This window comes from Ctenopharyngodon idella, chromosome 3, assembly GCF_019924925.1.
Source record: "Ctenopharyngodon idella isolate HZGC_01 chromosome 3, HZGC01, whole genome shotgun sequence".
NCBI classification, from domain to species: domain Eukaryota; kingdom Metazoa; phylum Chordata; class Actinopteri; order Cypriniformes; family Xenocyprididae; genus Ctenopharyngodon; species Ctenopharyngodon idella.
Window position 1 is genome coordinate 4546901 of NC_067222.1, and position 25800 is coordinate 4572700.

Here is a 25800-nt window from a genome sequence, read left to right on the forward strand (position 1 = left end):
GCTTGTTCGAGATGCATCAGCGCTGCGCAGACTGATCGGCGTATAACATCAATGTACCGCAAGAGTACTTTCTTTTGAATCGCTCTCGCGGTATTTTGATGTCATTCACCGATTGGTCTACACAGAGCCGATGCATCTCGAACAAGCCTAATGAGGAGGGTTAATGCCGACGCCCTGTTTGAATGTGTAGTGACATCGCCAACTACTGACCTGGCATGCATAATACAGCATTTTTAGTTGTTTTTGCGGATCCATGTGAACGGCATCGTTTTGACAGTGTTGTCATCTATACAAATTATTTACATTTTTTTTTTTTTTTTGCATTGTTGTCATGTAAACATACCCTAAAACAAATCTTAATATCGTACGCAGTGCTGCTTCTCAAGTATCTTGTTTCAATATTTTTTTTAAATATTTTAACTGGAAAATAAGATTAAGAGTAAGATTTTTGCAGCAACAAGTTCATATATTTTTCCGATCTGACACATACAAGCAATTGACCCTTCGCCGGGAGTTTGATTGACAAGCGATCTAACCAATCATAACGCCGAATCCGCCATTTTGTCCGACAAAGCAGCCAGGAGTTCAATTAACCTCGATGGACTTGAACTTGAAAAATGGTGTGTACTGACGTGCTTCCGCGTTTCCTTCTCATGTTCGTTCATGTTTATTTGATGCTGTAAATTAACCAGTAGGAAGAGATGATCGATTCACGAACCGTTTGAACTGAGGCACTACAGCGATCTGTCACGACACATTAAAGAGCCACAAAACGGTTTTTATTGTTCGAATTTCTTAAGAAATTACACAATTTGAAAGCTGGGACTTTGTTTAATATCATAAGTAACCTGCTCTGTCTTGTCCTGTCGACGAGTTGTCAGTGTCCTCTTTGCTCCGCGATGTATTTTTCACTCTGTGGCATGACAGCGCCATGGCTTGTCGGACAAAGCAACAGTAACTAAGGGGGGCGGGTCTCTGCAAAGGGTCAATTATTGCTACATTCTTAGAATAAAAGGTTCAGAGGGGTTCTATTTAGAACTCTAGGGTTCTTGACTCAATTTTAAAGAACGCTTTATGCCAAAATTGTTCTATATAAGGAGAAATGTCTTAAATGATTGTATAATACTTTCATGTTTAATGGGTTATTTCAAATTTTTTGTGATAAAGTATGTTTACGAGCTGTTTAAATCATGAAATGTACACTAAAAAATGCTGGGTTAAAACAACCCAAGTTGGGTTGAAAATGGACAAGCCCAGCGATTGGGTAAAATTTTTGCCCAACATGCTGGGCAGTTTTATTTAACCAAACTATTGTTTAAAAAATACTATATGACTGGTTTAAAATGAACTCAAAATAGGTTGGAAATTATAAATCAGACACATAATTACTAGAGGCGACAATAATAATCAAAAGGTGAACATTTATTAATAAGCAATTTAATAAATGTTTATTGTTTAATTATTATTCATTAAACTTATTAATAAATGTTCATTTCCAGCATACTTTGGGTTCATTTTAAGCAAGAAATACAGTAATTTTTAAACAATAGATGAGTTAAATAAAACTACCCAGCAGGTTGGGCAAACATTTAACTCAACCATTGGGTTTCTCCATTTTCAATCCAGCTTAGGTTGTTTTTAACCCATCATTTTTTTTAGTGTAATTAAAAATGAATCAAAACAAAATGAATTAATTAAAACTAAATCCATAATGAAGCGCTTGACAGAATCCTTTAAGATTCCATTTAGAACCTTTTCTTCTAACAGTGTAATATGTACTGAAGCTCACATGTTCAGTGTTTGCTGTCTGTCTTTTGTCTGATCTCCTCCACAATCCTGCACATCTGAGAGGCCGTTTAATTATGCAGGTTTAGACGTTTTAAGAAGCCCTTTAATTTTCCCAGAATTCCAAGAGGCGGCTTCCTGAAACAGACTCTACTGTGGTCTGTCTGGGCACACAGTCTTCCCTGAACCTCACACGGACTCAACTTCACTACTCCAGTGGCTTTACCTGCTTAGTTTGTTCAGTAAAATGTTTCTTCTAAAACTTCTGGGGAAAATAAAACAGACACAAATGAGTCACTAGTCATCATCCAGTGAGAGTATAGAGCTGTGAAATGAATGTGGAGAGCAGCTCAGATCATTTAATGAAAAATGTTTGAGTTCATATTGAGATCTCTGATAACTGATTGCACATTTTGAGACATGTGAGATTACACTGGGACTTTTTATCAGGAGAAACATCTAAACTGAGATAGTAAAGAGATCTCATTTATGCATGAAACCAATTTTTAGGATATATATATTTTTCAGCCTGATTTTCAATGTTGTTGATATGTGACAAATTAGAGCTAACAGCTGACAGTGTAAAGAAGCACTTTTTGCCCAGAGGCAGTAGGGAGTTTGTGAGCAGCTCAACAATGCGATACTCTGCATGTCACCGCAGGGCTGGCGTTATCAGTGCCGGCTCATTCCTGACTGGAGTGAGATAATCAGAAGGAATGAGATAAGAGGACACACATGTGCTGAGGTTGCTGCAGTGTTTCACCAGCAGGTACCTCAGAGCTCGCTTATGTAAGCTGCTGTACGACTGCCAAACTCTGCAGACCTGACATGCTGAGCAGGAGGGTTCGGATTACAGCCTGAGCTCCTGACGCTCAATGCTACTCTGTGTTCCTGTGGGCTACATTTAAAAACGTTTAGCCTAGGGTTCACTTCTAAACTCATTGCCAATTCAATGGCCTAAAAGCACATTAAGAATACTGCCACAGCAAAACATCCAGTGTTAAATGAACACTTCCGGTGTCACCCGGTGTTTATATAATCCGGTGTGGATTATATAAACACTGGCGATGTTAATTTAACACTAACAGTGTTCATTTAACACTAGAGGTTTTACTGTGTGTGTAAAACGCTAATAACATGTTCGTATTCCATCCCAAAATTTAAAGAAAGAAAAAAAATTATATTTAGATCAAAGAAAATTACTGCTTTTTATATTGAAACATTATGTGTGTTGCGTGCTAGAAGTGCTATATGTACTTGTACATAAAATAGTCACATATATATATATATATATATATATATATATATAAATATATTATTACAATATATATATATATATACAGAAAAACCACACAAATTTGTACGTGATTTCGCACGTGAAATTTAACATGTGAAAACATGTTAAATATACAGCCATATCGCACGGCTACTCATGTGAAATTGCGTTTATACAACAGTTCGACGGCAGGAGTGTGTAAATAAATAAGAACAACAACGGAGTGTCTTTAAAACCCTCTTTTGTGTGGAACTACTTCCTTCCACCACGGATTCAAATCTCAAGTTGACTTTTTGACCAATGCTGCGTCCGAAATGTAATACTTCTCTACTATATAGTACGTGAAAAACAGTATAGTATGTCCGAATTCATAGTATTCGAAAAACTATAGGTGAAAAGTACCCGGATGACTTACTACTTTACTTGTACGATGAACACTTACTATCCCATAGAATGTACTTTTTCAACGGTCCTGAAGTAAATTTAAATTCAAATGTAGTACCTACTCAACAGTACGTGATTTCGGACGCAGCTCAAGGCTCCATTACTAATTCTAAAATGTCACTTTAGAACTAGTAACGAAGGAATGTTGAGTCGCTTCATTGAAACTCATTGTATGTTATTGAGAGAGAAAGAGAGAGCCTGAGCGAGCATTACCTGTGTCTGATATAACATTCAATCTTCAGGTCGATGTCCATAACATTATATCCATTATAAAAATCAGTTTGAACGTCCGCTGAGGAAAGCGATCTTTGTATTTGTCCTTTTTACAGTTAAGGGAATTTTCCATAACATACAGCGCTAAAACAACGTCATTTGTTTACAAAAGTCCCTTTCAATTTAAAAGTCTCTTGCGACTGATTCATTCACTCATACAGTTTGCTGCCATCTATTAATGTAATTAATGTTAATTATTAATGTAACTTTCACTCAATCCATACTACGCACTAATGGACCCTTTCTCAATAACAAATACAACATATTATTTATATAAAATAATATTTATTGAACAACAATAGCCATTATAAATGACAATAGGAAATAAACACGACTGTACATTTCAGTCAAACGCACAAAAACAGTGTTCTACAGGATGTAAGTTAAATATGGCCTTAATATTAAATTATTTAATTTAACATTGCCCAATTCGATTTGCTCAGGAACAAGTAATAGATTAATAAGACCAAAGATTGTCCATTTTATGTACCCAAAATGAATTATATCTCATGTTTAACCACTATAAGAGCCAGCGGCAAATCCTCAAAACACTGGCTGAGATGAAGCTGTTCTCGGCGGGTACACAAGCCCTGAACGGCCGCTGATGGCCTGGAGCTCGCATCTCCGAAAACATCTCAACAAACTGTAAAATAGGCATTATGATTAAAAATGATTTACATATTTCATGTCTACACAACTACATTCTCCTCTAAAAAAAAAACTCTTAGAACTACAGTTCATGGTACAAGTGTAGTATTTGTACAAATTACGGTGGATTTGCTCGGCTGCCATGACAGTCGCTTCAAGCGGAGTGATACAAACGGTGAAAAGGTAGGAGTGCTGTTATCACTAGAATATCGCACAGCTCAGCCAATCAAATTCGATAACCAGAAAGTTCTGTTGTACATATATATATATATATTACAATGTTACTTATATCCGTGTCAGTTTAGCATTAATGAGATAATATTATTGTTTTTATTATTTTGATTTGTTTTTATGATTATTTTTCTGTTTTCATTTTCATTTTAGTTAAAGGTTTAGTAATTTCCTCGTTTCCTCCTAACTGAACGATTCAAGGCTCATTATGGGCGTATAAACAAGGCAGGACACACAAGCTGATCAAGTCCATCAACATTATTTTGCCAAGAATCTTTCAGGAGGTGCTTTCTTTTCATTTATTTGCATTAATGCACAACAATCTGACCTTGTTCAGTCTTTTCAGCATGTATAATCCTTCACATCAAAGTATGTCTTTCATAATATTAATAATCTGGGTGAATTCATCAGCATACAGTCATCTGTACAGTCTCAGGCGTTAAACAATGGTTGGGCTGTGGAAAGGGTGGAGACGAGGAAAACTAACAATCATCTCTTCCACCCACACCTAAAACACCAGCAGCAAACGTGTGCGAGATCTGACTGTGAGTGTCAAAATGCAACTGAAAGAAAACAGACGACGCTTGTGCATCACTGTCATCACTGTTAAACATGATAAGATCTGCAAACTCTTCAACTATGTTTGTAATTCAAGTAAAATAAATAACACATTGTAAATGACCATTAAATTCCCAATCTCTGAAGTAGGCCGTCATCTTTACCTCCAACCATAGAGGGCAGTGTTGCCATAGAATACCTGAGAAAGGCTTTCACAAGAAAGGACTTTATTATTGAAAATGTTACTTAAAAAAAAAAAAAAAAAAAACCTTTTGTTTGTTTTGGTTGACTAATAATTCTCGCTGCATACTTAATGTGGACATTGTATTCTTATTTGTTTTACAAGAGTGTTTACATTTTTACCACACATGCCTTTATTTTGAAGTCTGGAAAAGGAAGTGCAGCGGCACCCTGTGTGTTCATTGGCGCACTTTTTACGTGAAACATCATTCTGATTTAATGTTACCAGAGAAAGGATGAACTTTTGGGTACACACTGTACAAATGTTTGTTTAAAAAGGTTTCTTTCTACATCTTAGCTCCTGGCTGAAGGGCACAAGGTACCGTTTTTAATTTTATGTTGTGTGGTAAACTTTGAAGGACTTTGAAGTGTTTATTTTATTGATCTCTTTCATTTGCTAATGTTGTTTGGCACAGTGTAGTATTGCCTCGTCAGTGTTTCTCTTGATTTGCACTCCAAATAGATTGTTTACAGTAAATCAGCACTATATTTGGTAATTTTATATAATTAATGTTTTTCTCTCTAAATTAAGATCATCAGTTTTACCAAAATTAATTCATTGTTAACTCAGGTGTTTCATATAAGGTAGTTAACATCGCACTCTAAAGGGAGATTGTTGTAATTAAAACAATTCATAAAATCATATAGGTTATTACATTAGCCTGTATACTAAAATGTGATTTATTGTCACATTATTTATGGTGTAAGCCTATTAATTGCAAATGTGTATTCATTTATAGGCTTATGGATATTTGTATACAATTAGCAGGCAGATGTCTAATATTGTTCGTTTGTTTGTTTGTTTGTTTTTATTCAGCTCTTACGGTGTTTTTGGAAATTAAATTCTTTACAAACATCAGTTCCTGAGAGTAAATTGCATGCTTGGATGCTTCTGAAAATAAAGACCCTGACCAGCAAGTGGAGGCCCCTTATAATGGAACGGAAGAGGAGGAGCTTCACCGTTCTGGTCGACAACGCAACCCCACAGAAGATGCGTGCATATAAAAAGGAGGAGGCTCTGAAAAAGGAGAAAAGGTTGATTCATTTGTATGAACAATGGAAGGACCTGGCTCGCAACACAAGGGAAGAGCTAAAAACAGACATTAGTGAGAGTCAACTTGTAGCGCTGATTAACACACTTGAGAAGGGAAGGGATGATGTCATGCACGTCTACCTGGAAATCAGAGATTACATTGCTCCATCCAGTGACACTAGACGCAGAATCGATACTTGTGAAGCTGTGACAAAAGATATTTCAAAAATAATTTTTGAAAGAATGGCATGCCTTGAGGACTTTGACAGAGAAAATGTAAAACACAGCCTGCGTGAGTTACTTCATCACAATTATGCTCGCTCTGTCTATGGATCCACAGTCTCACGCCCCACATCATCAAGGTCCACAGTTATGTCCATTGCAGCCAAGCATGCAGATGCAGCAGCGGATTTAGCAGCCAAAGAAGCAGAATACTCAGTCATACAAGAGATCGAAGCTCGAAAGTGTGAACTGGAAAAACTAAAGGCAGAGAAGGATCTAAAGGCAGCTAGAGCCAGACTGCAGGCCTATGATCAAGAAATGGCACAGGAAGTCAGCATTCTTTCTTCACACTCTCATACAAGGGAACAGCAGGATGTAAGTGTAGCGGTGCAGCAGCATGTGGTTCCATTTCCCATCCAATGTCCTACCAACATCACAGCAACACTACCGCCTCCAAAATCTCATATATCTTATCTTGCTCAAGCTGTCCAAAATAGCATAGCCCTGAACAGGCTGCCTACAACAGAACCATCTGTGTTCAGTGGCGATCCTATCCAGTTCATTGAGTGGAAGGCTGCCTTTGTGTCGCTCATTGATGGAAAGGCCATTTCTTCTGCTGACAAGCTGCACTATTTAAAAAGGTATGTTGGTGGGCCAGCTCGTAAGTCTCTTGATGGCATCTTCAGAAATGATGATGAGGCTTATAATGATGCATGGAACAAGTTGAACCAACGGTATGGGCAGCCATCAAACAGCTACGGAAAATAAACAAAATGATGAAAACGAACAAAGGCCCACTAAGGGAAATTATAATATGCGTCTCTTCTGCAAAGACAGCAAGCATAAGATTCACAGCTGTCCTAAATTTGTGGCAAAGTCATTAGAAGAGAAACGGAAATATGTGAAGGAGAACAAACTCTGCTATGGTTGCATGAAACCAGGCCACAGCGCAAAAGACTGCCGTCACCGTCTATCCTGTGACACCTGTAGAGGTAGACATCCAACGTGTCTACATGATGAAAACTACACAAAGAAAGTCAACTCTGCACCAGCCTCAAACCAAGGTGACACAGAGACGGCTACTAGTACGTCTCACAAAGTAGAGAATGATGAGCCATCCACCAATACTTCAATGATAGTGCCAGTGTGGGTATCAACCGAGAGGAATCCAGCCTCTGAAAAACTTGTTTATGCTCTGCTTGACACCCAGAGTGATACTGTGTTTGTCGACCGAGAGCTGAGCAACAAGCTGCAAGCTGACTCCTGTCCTGTGAGACTGAAGTTGACAACCATGACAGCAAAAGATGTTGTCATGCCGAGTGAAAGGGTGTCCGGTCTCAAAGTAAGAGGCTTCAGCTCCCCTGTCGTCCTCAACCTTCCCCCTGCCTACACTAAGGACTCCATTCCAGTGAACCGTACTCACATCCCTACTTGTGACACAGCACGACACTGGAAGCATCTCTCTACAATAGTGGACAAAATTCCACCTCTGCAGGATTGTGAGGTTGGTCTCCTGGTAGGCTACAGCTGTCCAAAGGCTTTGGCACCAAAACAGGTGATTTTAGGAGGAGACGATGAACCTTATGCAGTCCATACAGACCTTGGATGGAGTATTGTTGGTCGCCTGTCTTCACACCATGAATCACAATGCTTCAACACCATCTGTCATAGAGTCAGCATCAAAGAGCTTCCCCCAGTGACTCCAGCAGATGTTATTAAGGTTTTGGAGTCTGACTTCAAAGATGCTGGTGAAGATAATAAAACTGTGTCGCAGGATGACATCCTCTTCTTGACCAAACTGCAGCAAGGCATAAGGAAGAAAGACCACAGGCATTACGAGATGCCTCTCCCATTCAAAGAGAGACCTCACTTGCTTAACAATAAGCAGCTTGCCATTGTAAGGCTCAATCATCTTAAAAGGAAATTGCTGAAAGATGAAAGGTACAAGGAACACTATGTTAGGTTTATGGAAGAGGTCATTGAGAAAGGTGATGCGGAAGAAGTGCATGATGAAGGAAAGGATGGAGAGAAGTGGTACATCCCTCATCATGGGGTGTATCACCCTAAAAAGCCAGACAAGCTCCGTGTTGTCTTTGACTGCTCCGCCAAGTACCAGGGAACCAACCTCAATGACTATTTGCTCCAAGGCCCAGATTTAATGAATAAGCTGACTGGTATTCTTGTAAGATTCAGACAACATCCCGTTGCCCTTATGTGCGATGTTGAAAAGATGTTTCACCAATTTCATGTGGAAGAAGCAGATCGAAACTACCTCCGTTTTCTCTGGTGGAAAAACGGAGACTTAACTTTACACCCACAAGAATACCGCATGAAGGTCCATCTTTTTGCTGCTACCTCATCACCTGGATGCGCCAACTATGGTCTGAAACATCTCGCTAAGGAGAATGAGTGTACATATCCTCTTGGCTCAAAATTCATCACAACAGACTTTTATGTAGATGACGGTGTCACCAGTGTAGCCAGCGCAGAAGAAGCTGTCCAGGTAGCTAGAGAAGCTCGTCAACTGTGTGCTTCAGGTGGTCTTAGATTGCACAAATTTATTTCAAATGACAGAGTTGTCCTGGATAGCATTCCAATTTCTGAACGAGCCATTGAAGTAAAGGCTCTTGACCTCAGCTTCGATGACACCCCTTTAGAGAGAGCTTTAGGGATCCACTGGCACATTGATTCTGACAGATTCAGATTCTCTGTTGGCCTCAAAGACCAGCCAGCAACACGCCGTGGCATACTATCCACAGTTGCATCACTGTATGATCCGCTGGGCTTTATTGTTCCTTTTGTGCTCAGTGGAAAATTAGTGCTTCAGGAAATGTGCAGAAACGGAACAGGCTGGGACAACCCTCTTCCTAAAGAATTGCAGCCAAGGTGGGAGCATTGGAAAGCTGATCTTATGAACTTGGAAAGGATCAATATACCCCGCTGTTATGTACCTGCAAACTTCGGAAAGGTCATAAAAAGAGAACTTCATCACTTCTCTGATGCGAGCAACAGCGGATATGGCCAGTGTTCCTATTTAAGAGTCACAAACGAAGAAGGTAACATCCATTGTGCCCTGGTCATAGGTAAATCCAGAGTTGCTCCCATTAAGGTCCAGACTATTCCCAGGCTCGAACTGACCGCTGCTGTCATCTCAGTTGCCATGAGCAATATGCTTAAACAGGAGCTGGAATATGCAGAGATAGAAGAGCACTTCTGGACCGACTCCCAAGTAGTTTTGGGGTACATTAACAACAAAGCACGCCGCTTTCACACGTTCGTGGCATACAGAGTGCAGAAGATACATCTCAGCACTACTCCTCAACAGTGGAGATATGTTCACACTAACGAGAACCCTGCGGACCATGCGTCAAGGGGTTTAAACGCTGGTGAGATTCTTACATCCATTTGGTTGACAGGGCCAAAATTCTTATGGAAGAAGGATATACCTCCTGTTGCAGATATTGACACAGCACTAACGATTGGAGATCCTGAAGTGAGACAGGCTCAGACTCTGAGTGCAGAAACAACAGAGGTCACCCTCTCAGACCGCTTGTCAAAGCTGTCTTCATTGTCTAGAGCTGTCCAAGCTGTGGCTCACCTCATTCGCCGAGCCAAAGGAGTTAAGTCCATCGGTCACAGTACGGTAGCTGAACAAGAAGATGCCAAACGCATCATCATTAAAGACTTACAAAGAAACACCTATCCAGGGGATATCAAGTTATTGAGCAAGGGGGCCCAGCTGTCACCTAGCAGCAAGCTGTATCATCTTGATGCCTTCCTAGATCAAGAAGGAATACTCAAGGTGGGAGGAAGGCTTTGCGATGCACCCCTACCCAGCTCAGTCAAACACCCAGTGATCATTCCTAAAGATCACCATATAACAAAGATGATCATCTCTCAATGTCATGAGAATGTCAAGCACCAAGGTAAGGGCCTTACAATTAATGAGATCAGATCACAAGGCTACTGGATTCCAGGAATGAGCAGAGCAGTAGCATCCCATGTGCATCACTGTGTGACATGTCGGAAGCTCAGGAGCCCACCGAAGAACAAAGAATGGCCGACCTCCCTTCGGAGCGTACAAATCCATCTCCACCCTTCACATACTGTGGTATGGACTGCTTTGGTCCCTTTGTCACTAAACAGGGTCGGAAGGAACATAAAAGGTACGGCCTCCTCTTCACATGTTTCAGCTCCAGAGCTATCCATATTGAAATGCTAAATGACATGTCTACAGATGCCTTCATCAATGGCCTGCGCTGTTTCATTGCATTACGGGGAGCAGTGCGCCAAATCAAATGTGACCAAGGCACCAACTTTGTAGGAGCCAAGAATGAGCTGAAAAATGCTCTCAAGGGGATTGACGCCGATCGTCTGACAGTGTTCTTAGCTGAGAAGCAGTGCGACTTTGTCCTAAATGCGCCCCATTCAAGTCATGCAGGGGGGGTATGGGAGAGAAAAATCAGAACAGTGAGAAATGTTCTTCGCTCAACTCTCTCACTGTCTTCTGACAGACTGGACGATGCATCGCTGCGAACATTATTTTACGAAGCTATGGCGATCGTAAACAGTAGACCACTAACAGTTGACAACCTAAACGACCCCAACAGCCTTGCACCTCTCACCCCTAATAACCTGCTTACTATGAAGTCCGTTCCAGCATTACCACCACCAGGCAGATTCATCAGAGAAGACATCTATGCAAGAAAAAGGTGGCGCCATGTTCAGTACCTCGCAGAGCAGTTTTGAAGCCGCTGGCGTAGGGAGTATCTTTCCAACATTGCCACCAGGCAGCGCTGGCACAGAGCAAAGAGAAACCTGCAAGTAGGAGATATTGTCATGGAAAAGGCTGATGGTCTGCCTAGAAATGAGTGGCGGCTGTCCAGAGTTACAGAGACTACTACAGATAAAGATGGGCTTGTGAGAAGAGTCAAGGTATGCCTTGGTGACCGGAATCTGGAGAAGGATGGTCGTCGTCTCAACAAGCTGTCTGTCATTGAACGCCCAGTCCAGAAGCTGATCCTGTTGCTAGAGACCATCTAGCTGCTTCCAAGAGCAACCAAGTGTATCCTTTTCATTATATTACTTAAATTCTAGCGTTCAATCTTCATAGTATGGACACCTTTCGTCCGTTTCTGAGTTAAAGGTCATTTTTTTATTTGAAAATCATTTGTAATTTATATTTCTTAACGTCATACAAATCACTCATGATTTGGTGGGAGTGTAAATGACCATTAAATTCCCAATCTCTGAAGTAGGCCGTCATCTTTACCTCCAACCATAGAGGGCAGTGTTGCCATAGAATACCTGAGAAAGGCTTTCACAAGAAAGGACTTTATTATTGAAAATGTTACTTAAAAAAAAAAAAAAAAAAACCTTTTGTTTGTTTTGGTTGACTAATAATTCTCGCTGCATACTTAATGTGGACATTGTATTCTTATTTGTTTTACAAGAGTGTTTACATTTTTACCACACATGCCTTTATTTTGAAGTCTGGAAAAGGAAGTGCAGCGGCACCCTGTGTGTTCATTGGCGCACTTTTTACGTGAAACATCATTCTGATTTAATGTTACCAGAGAAAGGATGAACTTTTGGGTACACACTGTACAAATGTTTGTTTAAAAAGGTTTCTTTCTACATCTTAGCTTCTGGCTGAAGGGCACAAGGTACCGTTTTTAATTTTATGTTGTGTGGTAAACTTTGAAGGACTTTGAAGTGTTTATTTTATTGATCTCTTTCATTTGCTAATGTTGTTTGGCACAGTGTAGTATTGCCTCGTCAGTGTTTCTCTTGATTTGCACTCCAAATAGATTGTTTACAGTAAATCAGCACTATATTTGGTAATTTTATATAATTAATGTTTTTCTCTCTAAATTAAGATCATCAGTTTTACCAAAATTAATTCATTGTTAACTCAGGTGTTTCATATAAGGTAGTTAACATCGCACTCTAAAGGGAGATTGTTGTAATTAAAACAATTCATAAAATCATATAGGTTATTACATTAGCCTGTATACTAAAATGTGATTTATTGTCACATTATTTATGGTGTAAGCCTATTAATTGCAAATGTGTATTCATTTATAGGCTTATGGATATTTGTATACAATTAGCAGGCAGATGTCTAATATTGTTTGTTTGTTTGTTTGTTTTTATTCAGCTCTTACGGTGTTTTTGGAAATTAAATTCTTTACAAACATCAGTTCCTGAGAGTAAATTGCATCTGTTCAGCCGGGAATGCTACCATGTTACAGTACAACGTCAGTTGTATTATACACAAGATCCACCATAGATGCTTCAGACGGCAATACAATGGTGTTTACATTTTAACCTAACCTACTTCACAGAATACCATGGTTTTCTCTCATTTATATAAAGCTGAAATAAATTAAATATAAATATTAGATGAAAAACTTGAAATACTATTTAAACGTAAACAAACAAACAAAAAAAACTTAAATGAAAAATTAGAAACATTGCCTTTTAATCTGAAATAAAATATGTGAAGACTGAATTGACCAAAACTAAAACCAGTGTTATTATCCAATTTAGGCATATGGTCTTCCTTAATTTTTTTAATTTCCTTCTCTACCCCTCAGACTCACCTTAGCACAGTTTTCTGAATGATTTTAATTACATCGGCAGATTTGACGTTTCGACTTCAGTGATAATTTATAGTGTTACAATGGTGAAATTACAGACAAGAAATACACATTCTGAGACATGAAATGAAATGAATAACTGGGGATTTTATTAACATGAAATCGTCCTTTTCCCATTTTCACCTCAAAATTTTGGGAAGGCCTTGCAAAAAAAGTTTGCTGTTCAGCTTAGAAAACTAGTGTTTTTTGTTCATTTAATAAGAGATCTATTAAAAATCCATGTAAATGTCAGTTTTGAACGTGCTATTTGCTCGGCCAATCGCATGCTTGAATGTAGCAACACGAGCATAGGGACTGTGGACTACAGAGAACTAACACCTTAAATAACTACTTCCAAATGCAGCATCCACTCTTGTCATTGGTACTCTGAATGAAGTGCACAATGCAAGAGAATATAATTCAAATGGTCTTTAATCTAAAATCTCATGGGACAGGCAGGAAAAACTCACCAGACATAGACAGGACAAAGACTGCATGAACACAGGGAGTTTAAATACCAGAACAAATAAAGGAACTAATGAGCTAATTGGCTAACAACAGGTGAGCTGAATAATAATCAAACAAGCTGAGAAACTGGGTCCATGCAGACAAGGAAGACACAAAGAAACATGGCCGAAACTGAACATAACTCTGACAACTCTGAAAACACTGATGAAATGGTCTGAACATTTTAGATCACAGTTATAGCTGTCATGTCATGTCTACAGCTACTAGGTGTATTCATTTTTATTGAGTAAATGTAATTTATTTTAACATGTTTGCTTCTGTGATGCAGATTTATGATTTGACTGCACAGCAAAATCCCCGGTGTTGAATGAACACCCCTCAGTGTGCATATGTGTCCACACTACAGGGTGTTAAAAGTAACACTGAAGCAGTGTTAAAGTTAATGAGATAATTAAGTGATGACTGACCATTATTGAAGATACCTGAAGAAACAACAAGAACAGAAAAAAGAGAGACACAACAACTACAACTGACTTCCACTTACTGCACTTATTACTCAGTTTAACTTTATTCCTGTCATACATATAAAAAAACTCTTATTGAGAATCAACAGAAGTTTAGATGTTGATGTTTTTATGTAACATTTTGTGTCACCGTGATTGAGATCAGTGTTTGCTTTAGTTGGGCTCTTGACCCTTTACATCTTAATATTAGTTTTCTTTGGCTGCTTCAACTTTGTGTTTATAAAGCACATATGTTGTGACAAGAGAATATAATTTTGATGATGATATTATCATCATGTAATGACCCGATTCACTGATGTCATTCATGCTTGATATGTAATTTCAGGTGATTGTAGTTCTGTGATTTTACAGCCTGAGATCCAACAGCAATATGAAAAATTTCAAAAATACATTGTGCACAGAATCTTCTGTGTTTAGACACACACAGACATCAAGAATCAGCATTTGATTCTCAAGATTGGTGACAATAAATAAATACAAAATACTGACAAACAGATCAACCCTGAACATCACAAAACAAGCTATTGTCACAACAAAACAACAGCAAATTAAAAGCAAATAGGAACAATCAATGAAAATTACAGGATAATTCAGCTGTATAATTTGTTCATGCTGAAATGCATGATGGGAGCCATGGATGAGTTTTGATTGGTGGCTCCATCATGCACTGCAACATGAAGCACTTTGTTTGATTGTCACCATTGTTGAGGTTCATGTGCTGATTCTTGATGTCTGTATGTGTTTTTAAAAAACTTCAGATTATAAAAGCACAGCTGAATCTTAAGCTGAAAAAATAATAAAACCATTATACAACTGCAGTTAATAATGCTGAAGGAGACCAATAAATCAGGCAATGCATCAAAACACAACCATCATGTTCTGTGTTGCATTTACTAAAAGCATTGCAAGCTGAAGTTGATCGTAGAACAATTGCAACAAACGGTCACATTGAATCAATTCATGCTTACAATGCTTTTGGGAAATGCAGCCCAGATCACATTTTCTCTAGCTGTAACACATGTGCTTTACAAACACAAAGTTAAAGGAGAAGGAGAAATATCAACAATAAAAAGTAAGGGATAAAGTGACAAACTAAAGCAAACAATGATCACCATCATGGTGACTAAACCTAAACTTTCATTAAAACATTAATATCTAAACTTCTGTTAATTCTCAATAGGAGGTCTTGTATATGTATGACAGAAATAAAGACAAACTGATTAGTAATAAGTGCAATAAGTGGAAGTCAGGTGTAGTTGTTCTTGCTGTTTCTCTTTCCTTCAATGATTTTGCTTATTAACATCAGGCATCTTCAAAAATGGTCAGTCATTACTTAATTATCTCAATATCTTTAACACTGCTTCAGTGTTACTTTTAACACCCTGTAGTGTGGACACATATGTACACTGAGGGGTGTTCATTTAACACTGGGTATTTTGCTGTGTGCATGCATAATTATTATGCAAGTTGATTTTCTGATCATATTTTTCCACGCACATTTTACAAATTCCAAACCACATACATTTTAATAACAACTATTAATTTTGTATTTAATAATTTATAAATGATGTATAATTGTTCATGAAGGCTGGAAATGAAAAATGCCTTATATTCAGGTGTGCGTAATTATTAGGCAGATTTTCTTTTACAAGTCAAGTCTTCTTCATTTATATAGCGCTTTTTATAATACAGATCATTTCAAAGCAGCTTCACAGTGATAATAGGAAAATTATTTGACAGAGGTTGTTTTCTCTTTACAGCAGCTCTAAGAAAATATTATCGAGCTAAAGTAGGTTTTTGATTGAATCACTTCTGTTGTAAAAATCATTAATTATTAACTTATGGGCAGCTTAAATGACACCATTTTAACTGAAAACCGAAGAACTTTAATGCATTCTTGCCGTTCATTTACGTGTTTAGTCTATAGGTATGCCTGTTTGAATGTGTATGTGCGCAGATGCTTCGTCTTTTTTACAAAGTGACATCGCCAAATTACTTGTCTGGCCCGCATAATACAGAATTATTTGTCATCGTGTCTAGTGTCTAATTTGTCATTGCTTAGTAATTAAGCACACCTGAACATAAGGCATTTTCCCTTCCAGCCTTCATGAACAATTATACCTCCTATCACAGTCTCGGCTGCGCCACCTCTGATCACAGTCTCTGCTGCGGCATCTCCGATCGCAGTCTCTGCTGCGGCACCTCCGATCGCAGTCTCTCCTGCGCCTCCTCCGATCGCAGTTTCTGCTGCGCCACCTCGGATCGCAGTCTCTGCTGCGCCACCTACTATCATAGTCTCGACTGCGCCACCTCCGATCACAGTCTCTGCTGCGGCACCTCCGATCGCAGTCTCTGCTGCGGCACCTCCAATCGCAGTCTCGGCTGCGCCTCCTCCGATCGCAGTCTCTCCTGCGCCTCCTCCGATCGCAGTTTCTGCTGCGCCACCTCGGATCGCAGTCTCTGCTGCGCCACCTACTATCATAGTCTCGACTGCGCCACCTCCGATCACAGTCTCTGCTGCGGCACCTCCGATCGCAGTCTCTGCTGCGGCACCTCCAATCGCAGTCTCGACTGCGCCACCTCCGATCGCAGTCTCTCCTGCGCCTCCTCCTCCTCCGATCGCAGGGTTTGGTGCACCTTCTCCGATCGCAGGCTTTGGTGCCCATTCCTGGATCGCAGGCTTTGGTGCACGTTCCTGGATTGCAGGGTTTGGTGCACGTTCTCCGATTGCAGGGTTTGGTGCACGTTCTCCGATCGCAGGGTTTGGTGCACGTTCTCCGATCGCAGGGTTTGGTGCACGCACTCTGATTGCAGGGTTTGGTGCACGTTCCTGGATCGCAGGGTTTGGTGCACGTTCTCCGATCGCAGGGTTTGGTGCACGTTCTCCGATCGCAGGGTTTGGTGCACGTTCTCCGATCGCAGGGTTTGGTGCACGTTCTCCGATCGCAGGGTTTGGTGCACGTTCTCCGATCGCAGGGTTTGGTGCACGCACTCTGATTGCAGGGTTTGGTGCACGTTCCTGGATTGCATATTTTGATGCACGTTTTCTTGTAGTTATGACTCTGATCTGATCCATGGCACTGTTCACAGCTATGGCTGTACTTTCTCCAAATGAATTTATGGCTTTGATTACATCCTGGGTTGTCCCTTTTGCAATTCCAGTTATGGTTTCAATGTCAGCCATGATTTCCAAAACTGCTTTATTTCCTTTAAGTACTTTTTTCACATTAAGAGTTTCTCCACTTTTCATTTTTTCTAAGTGTTCAGCAATATCTTTAGCTTGTTCAAAGTGAACTGGCTTTCCATTTTTAAGAGCAACCACAACATAATCATGTCTCCTCTCGACTGTTAGTCCAGACTCCTTTGTATTACTGACATCATAAATAAAAATTTTTCTGTCACTTCTGAATAATTTGCTCTTGCTTCTGTATGCATTTGGAGTTTTGTCATAAACTATAATCGGAAAATTAAATTTTAAAGTCTCAAAATCTTTTGTAACCATGAAGGATTGAGTTGTTGGTACATTCAGTCTAATATTTGCTGCTTTATCCCACTTGTCCTGCCAATAGTTTTTATCCAGTTGATCTGCATGCTCGTCCACTAAATGCCTATTTTTAAAATCTTCAGGTGTTGTACGTTTGTATCTGATGTGCAATTTTGTGCAAATACACAGAAATTCTGATTGTTTATTGATGGAGTTTTTAGGAATATTTGCATAGAATCCTCCAGGAAAATGTTGGTGTTGCTTGTCTTGTTTAAACACCATAAAACTGCAGGCTTTTTCCACCTAAAAAGAAAAAGTAAGATTTAATGAAACAATTCACAAGACCATGGTTAAATGATGTAAAGACATTTGACAAAAGTATAATTTTGTTGATGTGATGCCCCTGACGATGTGGAGGCCCAAGGCAATTTCTTAATTTGTCTATAGTTAGCACCATCACAGTGTCCAAACAATCTCTAAAAGGCATCTGACAAAAATGTGTAAAATCTCGCCCCTTTTTTTTTTGAGTATGGCCCTTTATCACGTAATAAAGGGTGGTATTCCTTGTATAGGCACTTCTTCCTGAAAACCCTGCACACATACACACCACCCAGATCAAGAGCAAGCCCAACAACGTGCTTCGTTCGGGATACGGAATCCGAGAGATTTTATGGGTGCGTCTCAATCAGCTCCCTAGTTCAATAGTCAGGGCACTGACCAGGGAGTCTGCCACATTCATTTTCACGATATACCGATTCATAACCTAGGGAGCTGGGGAGCTGATTGAGACGCAGGGAATGTCACGAAAGGAGTGTGTTTTTGGTTGTGAGGGAAAGATAACCTTTTTCAGCTTCAGCATGTATATTTGTTTGTTACCTGAATTTCAGTGATGAATGCTTTGTAAACAAGTTCCAGGACAGCGCTGGATTTGCAGATCGCGGGTGGTGAGTAAAACGGCATCAGATGTCTGTGTTTTGTTGGCAATCGGTGCGCAAGTGCATATAATGTGAACAACACAAACGATGTCACAGCTCGCAGACGATCTCTACGCAAAAGCTGCATGTGCTCGTGACTCTTTAGCACTGCCCAAGGCAGGCACGCCTCCAGGAGCTCGGCTTTTTTCGGAAAGACTCAGTACAGCCTATCAATCTTTTATAAATATAATAAAACTAAAGACTTTTCGGAGATATGACGGATGCAGTACTACTCTATAGGTACTCAAGATTAACGTGAGATTGGCAGAAACTGTGTGTTACCCCCCTCCCCCTTTAATAAAACACTTTTTACTAAAAATGTCTAATTATTCGGGAAAGTGATTTTGTGCCTCTCTGCAAAGGGATATTGACTTGTAAGAGAGAGCGTAAGAGGGTGCAGATATTGCAGACTTATTCCTGGAGGTCAACTCAATAGATGAGATTTAGAGAGTTGCACCCCTACTTGGAAAGTACAGGGTGTCTACAGATATAAATAGAAGTGAATTGCGTTGCTCTTTCACGAGAAGTGAATCAAACGGATGCTCTGCATGTTCCGTGTGATTGGCTGTTTGCTGCACGTGTCACACTTTCAGGTGCATGCACTTCAGAGTTAATCGCAAACTCTGGATTAAACCTGAGTTGATGATTCAATGACTCACTTATAAGCACTTCATTGTTACATTACTGGATGAATCAGCGTTTTCTGAACGAATCTCTTGAATGAATGATTCAATGCCAAATGCATTTTTTACTTGCCGCCATCTGGTGGCGTAATGATGTACCAGTAATTGATATATACAATTGTTATTTGAAGCGCCATGTACAGTGTACATTTTAGGACTTCCTCACACCTCAGTCATACAACGAAAAGGCTTCATGCCTCAGACTAAAAGGCTTCAGTCATCGGACAAAACGGCATCGCGCCTCAAACTGAAAGGCTTCAGGTCTCAGGAAAAACGACGTCAGGTGTCAGGTCTCGTACAAATAGGCATCGAACGAAACAGCCTCAGACCAAAAGGCATCAGACGAAACGGACTCAGATAAAAAGGCGTCAGACAAAACAGCCTCAGACTAAAAGGCATCATACATAAATGCATCAGACGAAACGGACTTAGAAAGAAGCGAATTGCCCTGCCTCAATGTGATGTCACGTGCATGCAGTTTTCTGTTAAATGTTACACTAAGTTGTATAAAACATATCCCACTGAAATTATTTTGTAAATTTGTATTATTCACTAGTTTTATTTGCATGTATAAAAAGTTAGCAAAATAACATATTGCAAATAGTTTGCATTGCAAACTATTGCGAACACATACGAAAATTAACCATGGTTAAAAGTGTAACTATTTGTATAACAATAATTTTACTACAAATACCATAAACTATAGTGTAGCAAAACCATGGTTAATTTGTGGTTACCATGGTTAACTACTATAACCATTTTGTTTTATTTGTAGTAAAACCATGGCTCATTTTTATAAGAGAGGTAAAAAATCTTTCGAGCTATTTGAATGCGTTGTTATAAGCACAGCTGCTTTGTGTACAGAGGTTACCAGGGAAACGGCTTTATTTCTTCTGTTCCATCGGCAAATCGGAACCGATGAAAATCGCCATGTTCTTTTCTGTTCTTTTCTTTTCTTATAAATAGCCTACAGGAATACCATCAACAGATAGATTCTACATAATTAACATGCACACACACACATCTTACATAAATTTGGATATAGTAACAGTAAAGAAAAAGACAAATGAAGGACGGCATTATAATGGGATAAAAGCCAATAGAAAGTTAGGCTATACAAAAAACAAACAAACCTGATGCCTTTTAGTCTGATGCCTTTTTGTCTGAGTCCGTTTCATCCGATGCCTTTTCGTCTGAAGCCTTTTGGTCTGAGGCGCGATCCCGTTTTGTCCGATGACTGAAGCCTTTTAGTCTGAGGCATGATGCCTTTTTGTTGTATGACTGAGGTGTGAGGAAGTCCTAAAATCTACACCGTAGCCATGTTACTTTCAAAAGGTGATTTACTCTAATTTCGTTAACGTCATTGTTTATATCCACTTTTATCTCAGTTCTTCTATGATAATATGAATATTTGTAACAGAATTAACAATACTGTGTGGTTAAAAAGACTGTGAAGCTTTTCCATACCTATACATGACAACTGCTTTCTCTGATCAGTGGCAGCACCAACGCAGATTTGAATGTTCCGGTGTGATTTTGTCAAAAGTTCAATAGACAAGCGAATCCTTGTCATTTAAGAATGAGATCATGTGGACTCATTGTTCTCGAGCCATTTTTCATTAAAGGGGGGGGGGGGGGGGGGAGATCACACACAGTTTCTGCCAATCTCATGTTAATCTTGAGTACATATAGAGTAACAATGCATCCTTCATATCTCTGAAAAGTCTTTAGTTTTATCATATTTATTAAAGGTAGATACGCTAAACCGAGTCTCCTGGAGGCGTGCCAGCCATCAGTGCCGTGGGCGGAGCTAAAGAGTCACGAGTGCGAGTGCGTCTGCTAGCTGCGACATCATTATAAATAAAAAGAGAACAAAAACGTTTGTGTTGTTTACATTATATGCACTTGCGCGCTGACTGCCAACAAAACACAGACATCTGATGCAGCTTTACTCACCACCCGCGATCTGCAAATCCAGCGCTGAACTGGGACTTGTTTACAAAGTATTCATCACCCTGAAATCCCAGGAACAAACAAACATACGTGCACAACTCTGTTGCTGCTCCGGAAAAACAAACTTCATCTGCTGTTCCTTTAACGCTGGGTTCTTTGGGAAGCTGAAAAATGTAATCTTTCCCTCACAACCAAAAACACACTCCTTCTGTGACATTCCCTGCGTCTCATTCAGAGGCTGCGTCCTCCGAAGGTCGCATTTGAAGGCTGAATACTTCATCAAGGATGTCATATTTAAGAAAAGTAACCATAATACAATTGACTGATATTCATTGTGAGGTGTAAAATACTGTAATTTCTTTCTTATGTTGCAATCTAATGGTTATTTTTCTTAAATGAAACTGCCTTGATGATGTATGCAGCCTTCAAAGGGTGCAGCCCCTGAATTGGGACAGTCATTGTTGAAAAATCTCTGGGCTTCCGTATCCTGAACGAAACGCGTTGATGGGCCTGCTCTTGCTCTTGCTCTGGGTGATGTGTGTGCTTCTCTCTTATCAGGGAGAAGTGCCTATACAAGGAATTCTGCTCTCTTTTGACGTCATACAGGACACACTTGAAAAAAACTCTCTGAAACCTGGTATGAAACCAGAAGTAGTGTATTTGGCACAGAAATACGTCCAACTCTTGTTTTGAAACTTTGGCCATGTTTAGCATGAGAATCCAACTCTTTAACAGTGTAAATAAGTCAGAATGCATGAAATAGCATTACACCCCCCCTTTAACCTTACATTTACCATTTTAAACTAGCTAGGAGGCTGATCAGCTAGCTGTAGTTCGACCTGTTACCTCAATTCTCTCTGATGACGCAGTAACTACCAGAGGAAAAAAAAATCTTCGGTCTGTCTAATGATTGTAAACTGTCATTGGGTCCGTCAGACTGGATACATTTTTGCGGTAATGTGACCAATAATATTTAAGACCTATTGAATCAGAATTTTAGACAATTTAGTACTTAAGGCCTTTTATTAGGAGAATTTTAAGACATTTTTAGACTTTTTTTAATGACCCGTGGCAACCCCAGTCCCATCTAGAGATGACAAGGGCCTGAACGAGGAGTTGTGCGGTTCTAACAGAAAAGCCACACACAGGGTGCGTTTTACATACAATGACGTAACTCACTGCTTAAAGGATTAGTTCACTTTCAAATGAATGGTGAGTAAATCTTGGGCTAATTTTCATTTGAAAGTGAACTAATCCTTTAGGATATTTTTGATAAAATCTGATGGCTCAGTGAAGCCTGCATTGACAGCAAGATAATCAATACGTTCAAATGCCCAGAAAGCTAAACACGTATTTAAAACAGTTCATGTGACTACAATGGTTCAACCTTAATGTTATGAAGCGACGAGAATACTTTTTGTGCACCAAAAGCAAAAAAACAAAATAACGACTTTGGCAGTTTGATACACGATCCGAATCACTGATTCGAAACAAAAGATTTGTAAAGCTTCGAAGCTTCATGAAGCAGTGTTTTGAAATCGCCCATCACTAGATAGTGTTGAAAAGTCTTTATTTTGTTTTTTTGGTGCACAAAAGTATTCTCGTCACTTCATAACATTAAAGTTGAACCACTGTAGCCACATGAACTAAATATGTCTTTAGCTTTCTGGGCATTGAAAGTGTTAATTGTCTTGCTGTCAATGGAGGCCTCACTGAGCCATCGGATTTTATCAAAAATATCTTAATTTGTGTTCCGACGATGAACGAAGATCTCACGGTTGTGGAACGACATGAGAGTTAGTAATTTGATCTACTGCTGATGAATAATAAATATTTTGTATAATTCATGTTATTTAGTATATCATTGAGCTGTAAACTTGCATTTTGGCCAGAAAAGTTTTGATGACATTTTCTTTTACACTAGTGTGCCATGACAGGTTGTCAGGAGTGCCGTGGAAAATTATCAAATTCCAAAAAATGTAAAAAAAAAAAAAAAAAAAAAATGCTACAAATAAGAATATATCATCACTGTTGGGGCAAAGCCTTTTGTCTCTATATTTCGTCATTTTTGTTTTATAAAATTAATGCTATTGGTCATCCTTTATGTCTGTATGTGGGTTTGACAAATATTTAACCAATAAAAAGCATTTAAAAGAGGTTGTGACTAAACCTCGTAAATCCATTGGCAAAACTGTCAGTCAAACCTCATAACTCCTCCCTGCCTCAATTTAGATTGTGCTGTGCACAGTTTGGAGATCTGCTTGTTTGCATGCAAGGTTAAATAAAGAACTGATGTTTGTTCAAGTACAGCGTTTTCTTTACTCAAGAAGCATTATGCCCATTAAGGTTAACGTTTTTGGGGGTTTTTTTGTATTTAAAGAGTGGAGAATATTCTTAGTCTGCTATTTGCCGTCTAGTTGAAGCAAATTTTCAATATGTGCATAGTGCTTCATCTTTTGTATCATGACTTAACAAAACTTAACAAAAAAAAGGGGTTGGGAAACACTGATGTAGTGTTTATAAGCGCATCGCTGCTTTGTTTTGTAACTGCTAAAATTCTGCTTTTCACATGCGCCACCCACTGACAAAGAGTGAATTTGAATATTCACCTTTATTTGACCCATATTTTTACACAGCATATATACAGTGTTGTAAATGTTAAACGTTATCAACAATATAAATATTTACATAAATAATTGGCAGGAAGCTAAAAACAAATTTATCTGGGGTAGGGGGGCCTACTGTAATGCTGTAGCCCAGGGGCCTTTGGTTACCTTAGTGCACCACAGGTGGTGCGACGCGAGCGGCAAATCTCCAACAGTAAACCGATGCCTCTTTTTAGTGATGGCGTACTGACATGAAGGACAAATGCTTTGCAACTTGTGCTTTATCGCATCCAGTGTAGACAGCTTTTAGCTGTTGCGACACGAGCAACAACGGTCACGGCCGGTATAGACACGGTTTTAATATCAGATTATTGCTGTAAATGACAAACATGGCATCTGAAGATTACTTCTCTATTTTTGCTCTCCGTTGTTTTGTTGTATTTCCAAATGATTCAGTCAATCCCAGGTTACCACAGGCCAAGAGCTGTAGTTCCAACCACACAAATTTGCAATGCTTTTTGCTAATGTTCGTAGGAACTATGCTTTTGGGAAACACTGAATTACTGAATTATACTATTCTGGTAATGATGGAACTCATGACCATGACCATAATTCTGACTTTTTTCCTCTCGCAATTGCGAGTTTATCTCACAATATTAATATATTCTGGCTTTATAACACGCAATTCTGAGAAAAACAGTCAGAATTGTGAGATAAAAAGCCTTTTTTATTTTTTTATTTAGTGGTGGAAACAAGCTTCCATATTTCTGCATATTTTAAAAGATGATAAATATAATCTTTTATAAATTAAACTTTTGATGATTTAGTAACAAATGTTTCAGCAAAACTATACAGCCAAATATTTTGAGTAAAATGCGTTTTATTAATTTATTAAAAATTTATTAATTATTTTCCTAGATTTTTGCCCAATGTGTTTGTCCAAGCAGTGGTTTATTAGATTAGATATGATGTAATTAGATATATTGTATGTGTATTTTACAAAGTTGTCAGTAGTGATCAGATACATTCTGGCACATTTATTTATTTATTTATTAGTATTTTGTACAAAATAGCATGAAAAAAGTGGATTCACAAGACTGAAGAACCCCATCTTTCCATCTTACCCCATTTAGGCTGTTATTAGTAAATTTATTATAAATAAATAATTAAATAAACATGAAAACAATGCCCAGTTTCAATGTCAATGTCAGTTTTTTGTTATTCATGGTTACTATTAAGACTAAAATATCAATATAGAATTCTTAATATTTCCTATTTAATGTTTTTTTCTCTTACTATGGTTGAGCAGAAGTATTTATAGAAAAACTGAAATGTATCTGTGAAAAGGATTGTCAGAACAACTACGAATTTTCAGGTAAAAAAGGAATATTTCACTTCTGGTTTAAAATTTGTTTTGTGATCAGGCTGTAACACTATTTTCCATATAGAAAAATATTATTTAGTAAATATGCATCTTGAAACCTCACCTTCAGCGACAGACTCTCCAGATGCCATTTTTCAGGATTCAGCTTCTCATTTTCTCTCACTGACAGGTTAACACTGGGACAGGACAACTTGGTCTGCAGTTGCAGCGTCGCACAAAGTCTCCCTGATCCCTGCTGTGCGCTCTCATTCAGAAACAGAGGAGGACAAGTGAGGGGCGTCCCAACAGAGAGGGGACAGAATGCCAAAAAGAAGCAAAGGAGTATGACTGGTGCCGTCATTTTAGCTGCAAACTCATCAGCTGTGAGAAACAT

At 38.9% G+C, this 25800-nt stretch overlaps 2 protein-coding genes across 9 annotated transcripts; one reads left to right on the forward strand and one right to left on the reverse strand.

Moving 5' to 3' along the window:
- The first annotated feature begins 4896 nt into the window (after positions 1 to 4896).
- LOC127509592 (uncharacterized) lies at positions 4897 to 25746 on the forward strand. 2 transcript variants are annotated; one of them, XM_051888459.1, is made up of 3 exons: positions 4897 to 5774; positions 6273 to 12376; positions 25597 to 25746. In XM_051888459.1, the coding sequence occupies exon 2, from the start codon at positions 6342 to 6344 to the stop codon at positions 7476 to 7478; it is 1137 nt and encodes a 378-aa protein (XP_051744419.1). In that variant the 5' UTR covers positions 4897 to 5774; positions 6273 to 6341; the 3' UTR covers positions 7479 to 12376; positions 25597 to 25746. The 2 variants fall into 2 exon arrangements, 1 of the variants encoding a protein (XP_051744419.1); XR_007929284.1 differs by lacking the exon at positions 6273 to 12376.
- On the reverse strand, positions 13766 to 25800 carry LOC127509591 (uncharacterized). 7 transcript variants are annotated; one of them, XM_051888457.1, is made up of 4 exons: positions 25531 to 25800; positions 16843 to 18130; positions 16654 to 16734; positions 13766 to 16491 (listed from the first exon to the last, which is right to left on the reverse strand). In XM_051888457.1, the coding sequence occupies exons 1-4, from the start codon at positions 25798 to 25800 to the stop codon at positions 16409 to 16411; spliced, it is 1722 nt and encodes a 573-aa protein (XP_051744417.1). In that variant the 3' UTR covers positions 13766 to 16408. The 7 variants fall into 7 exon arrangements, with proteins under 7 accessions (XP_051744417.1, XP_051744418.1, XP_051744413.1 ...); XM_051888458.1 differs by lacking the exon at positions 16654 to 16734; XM_051888453.1 differs by having other exon boundaries at positions 13766 to 16734.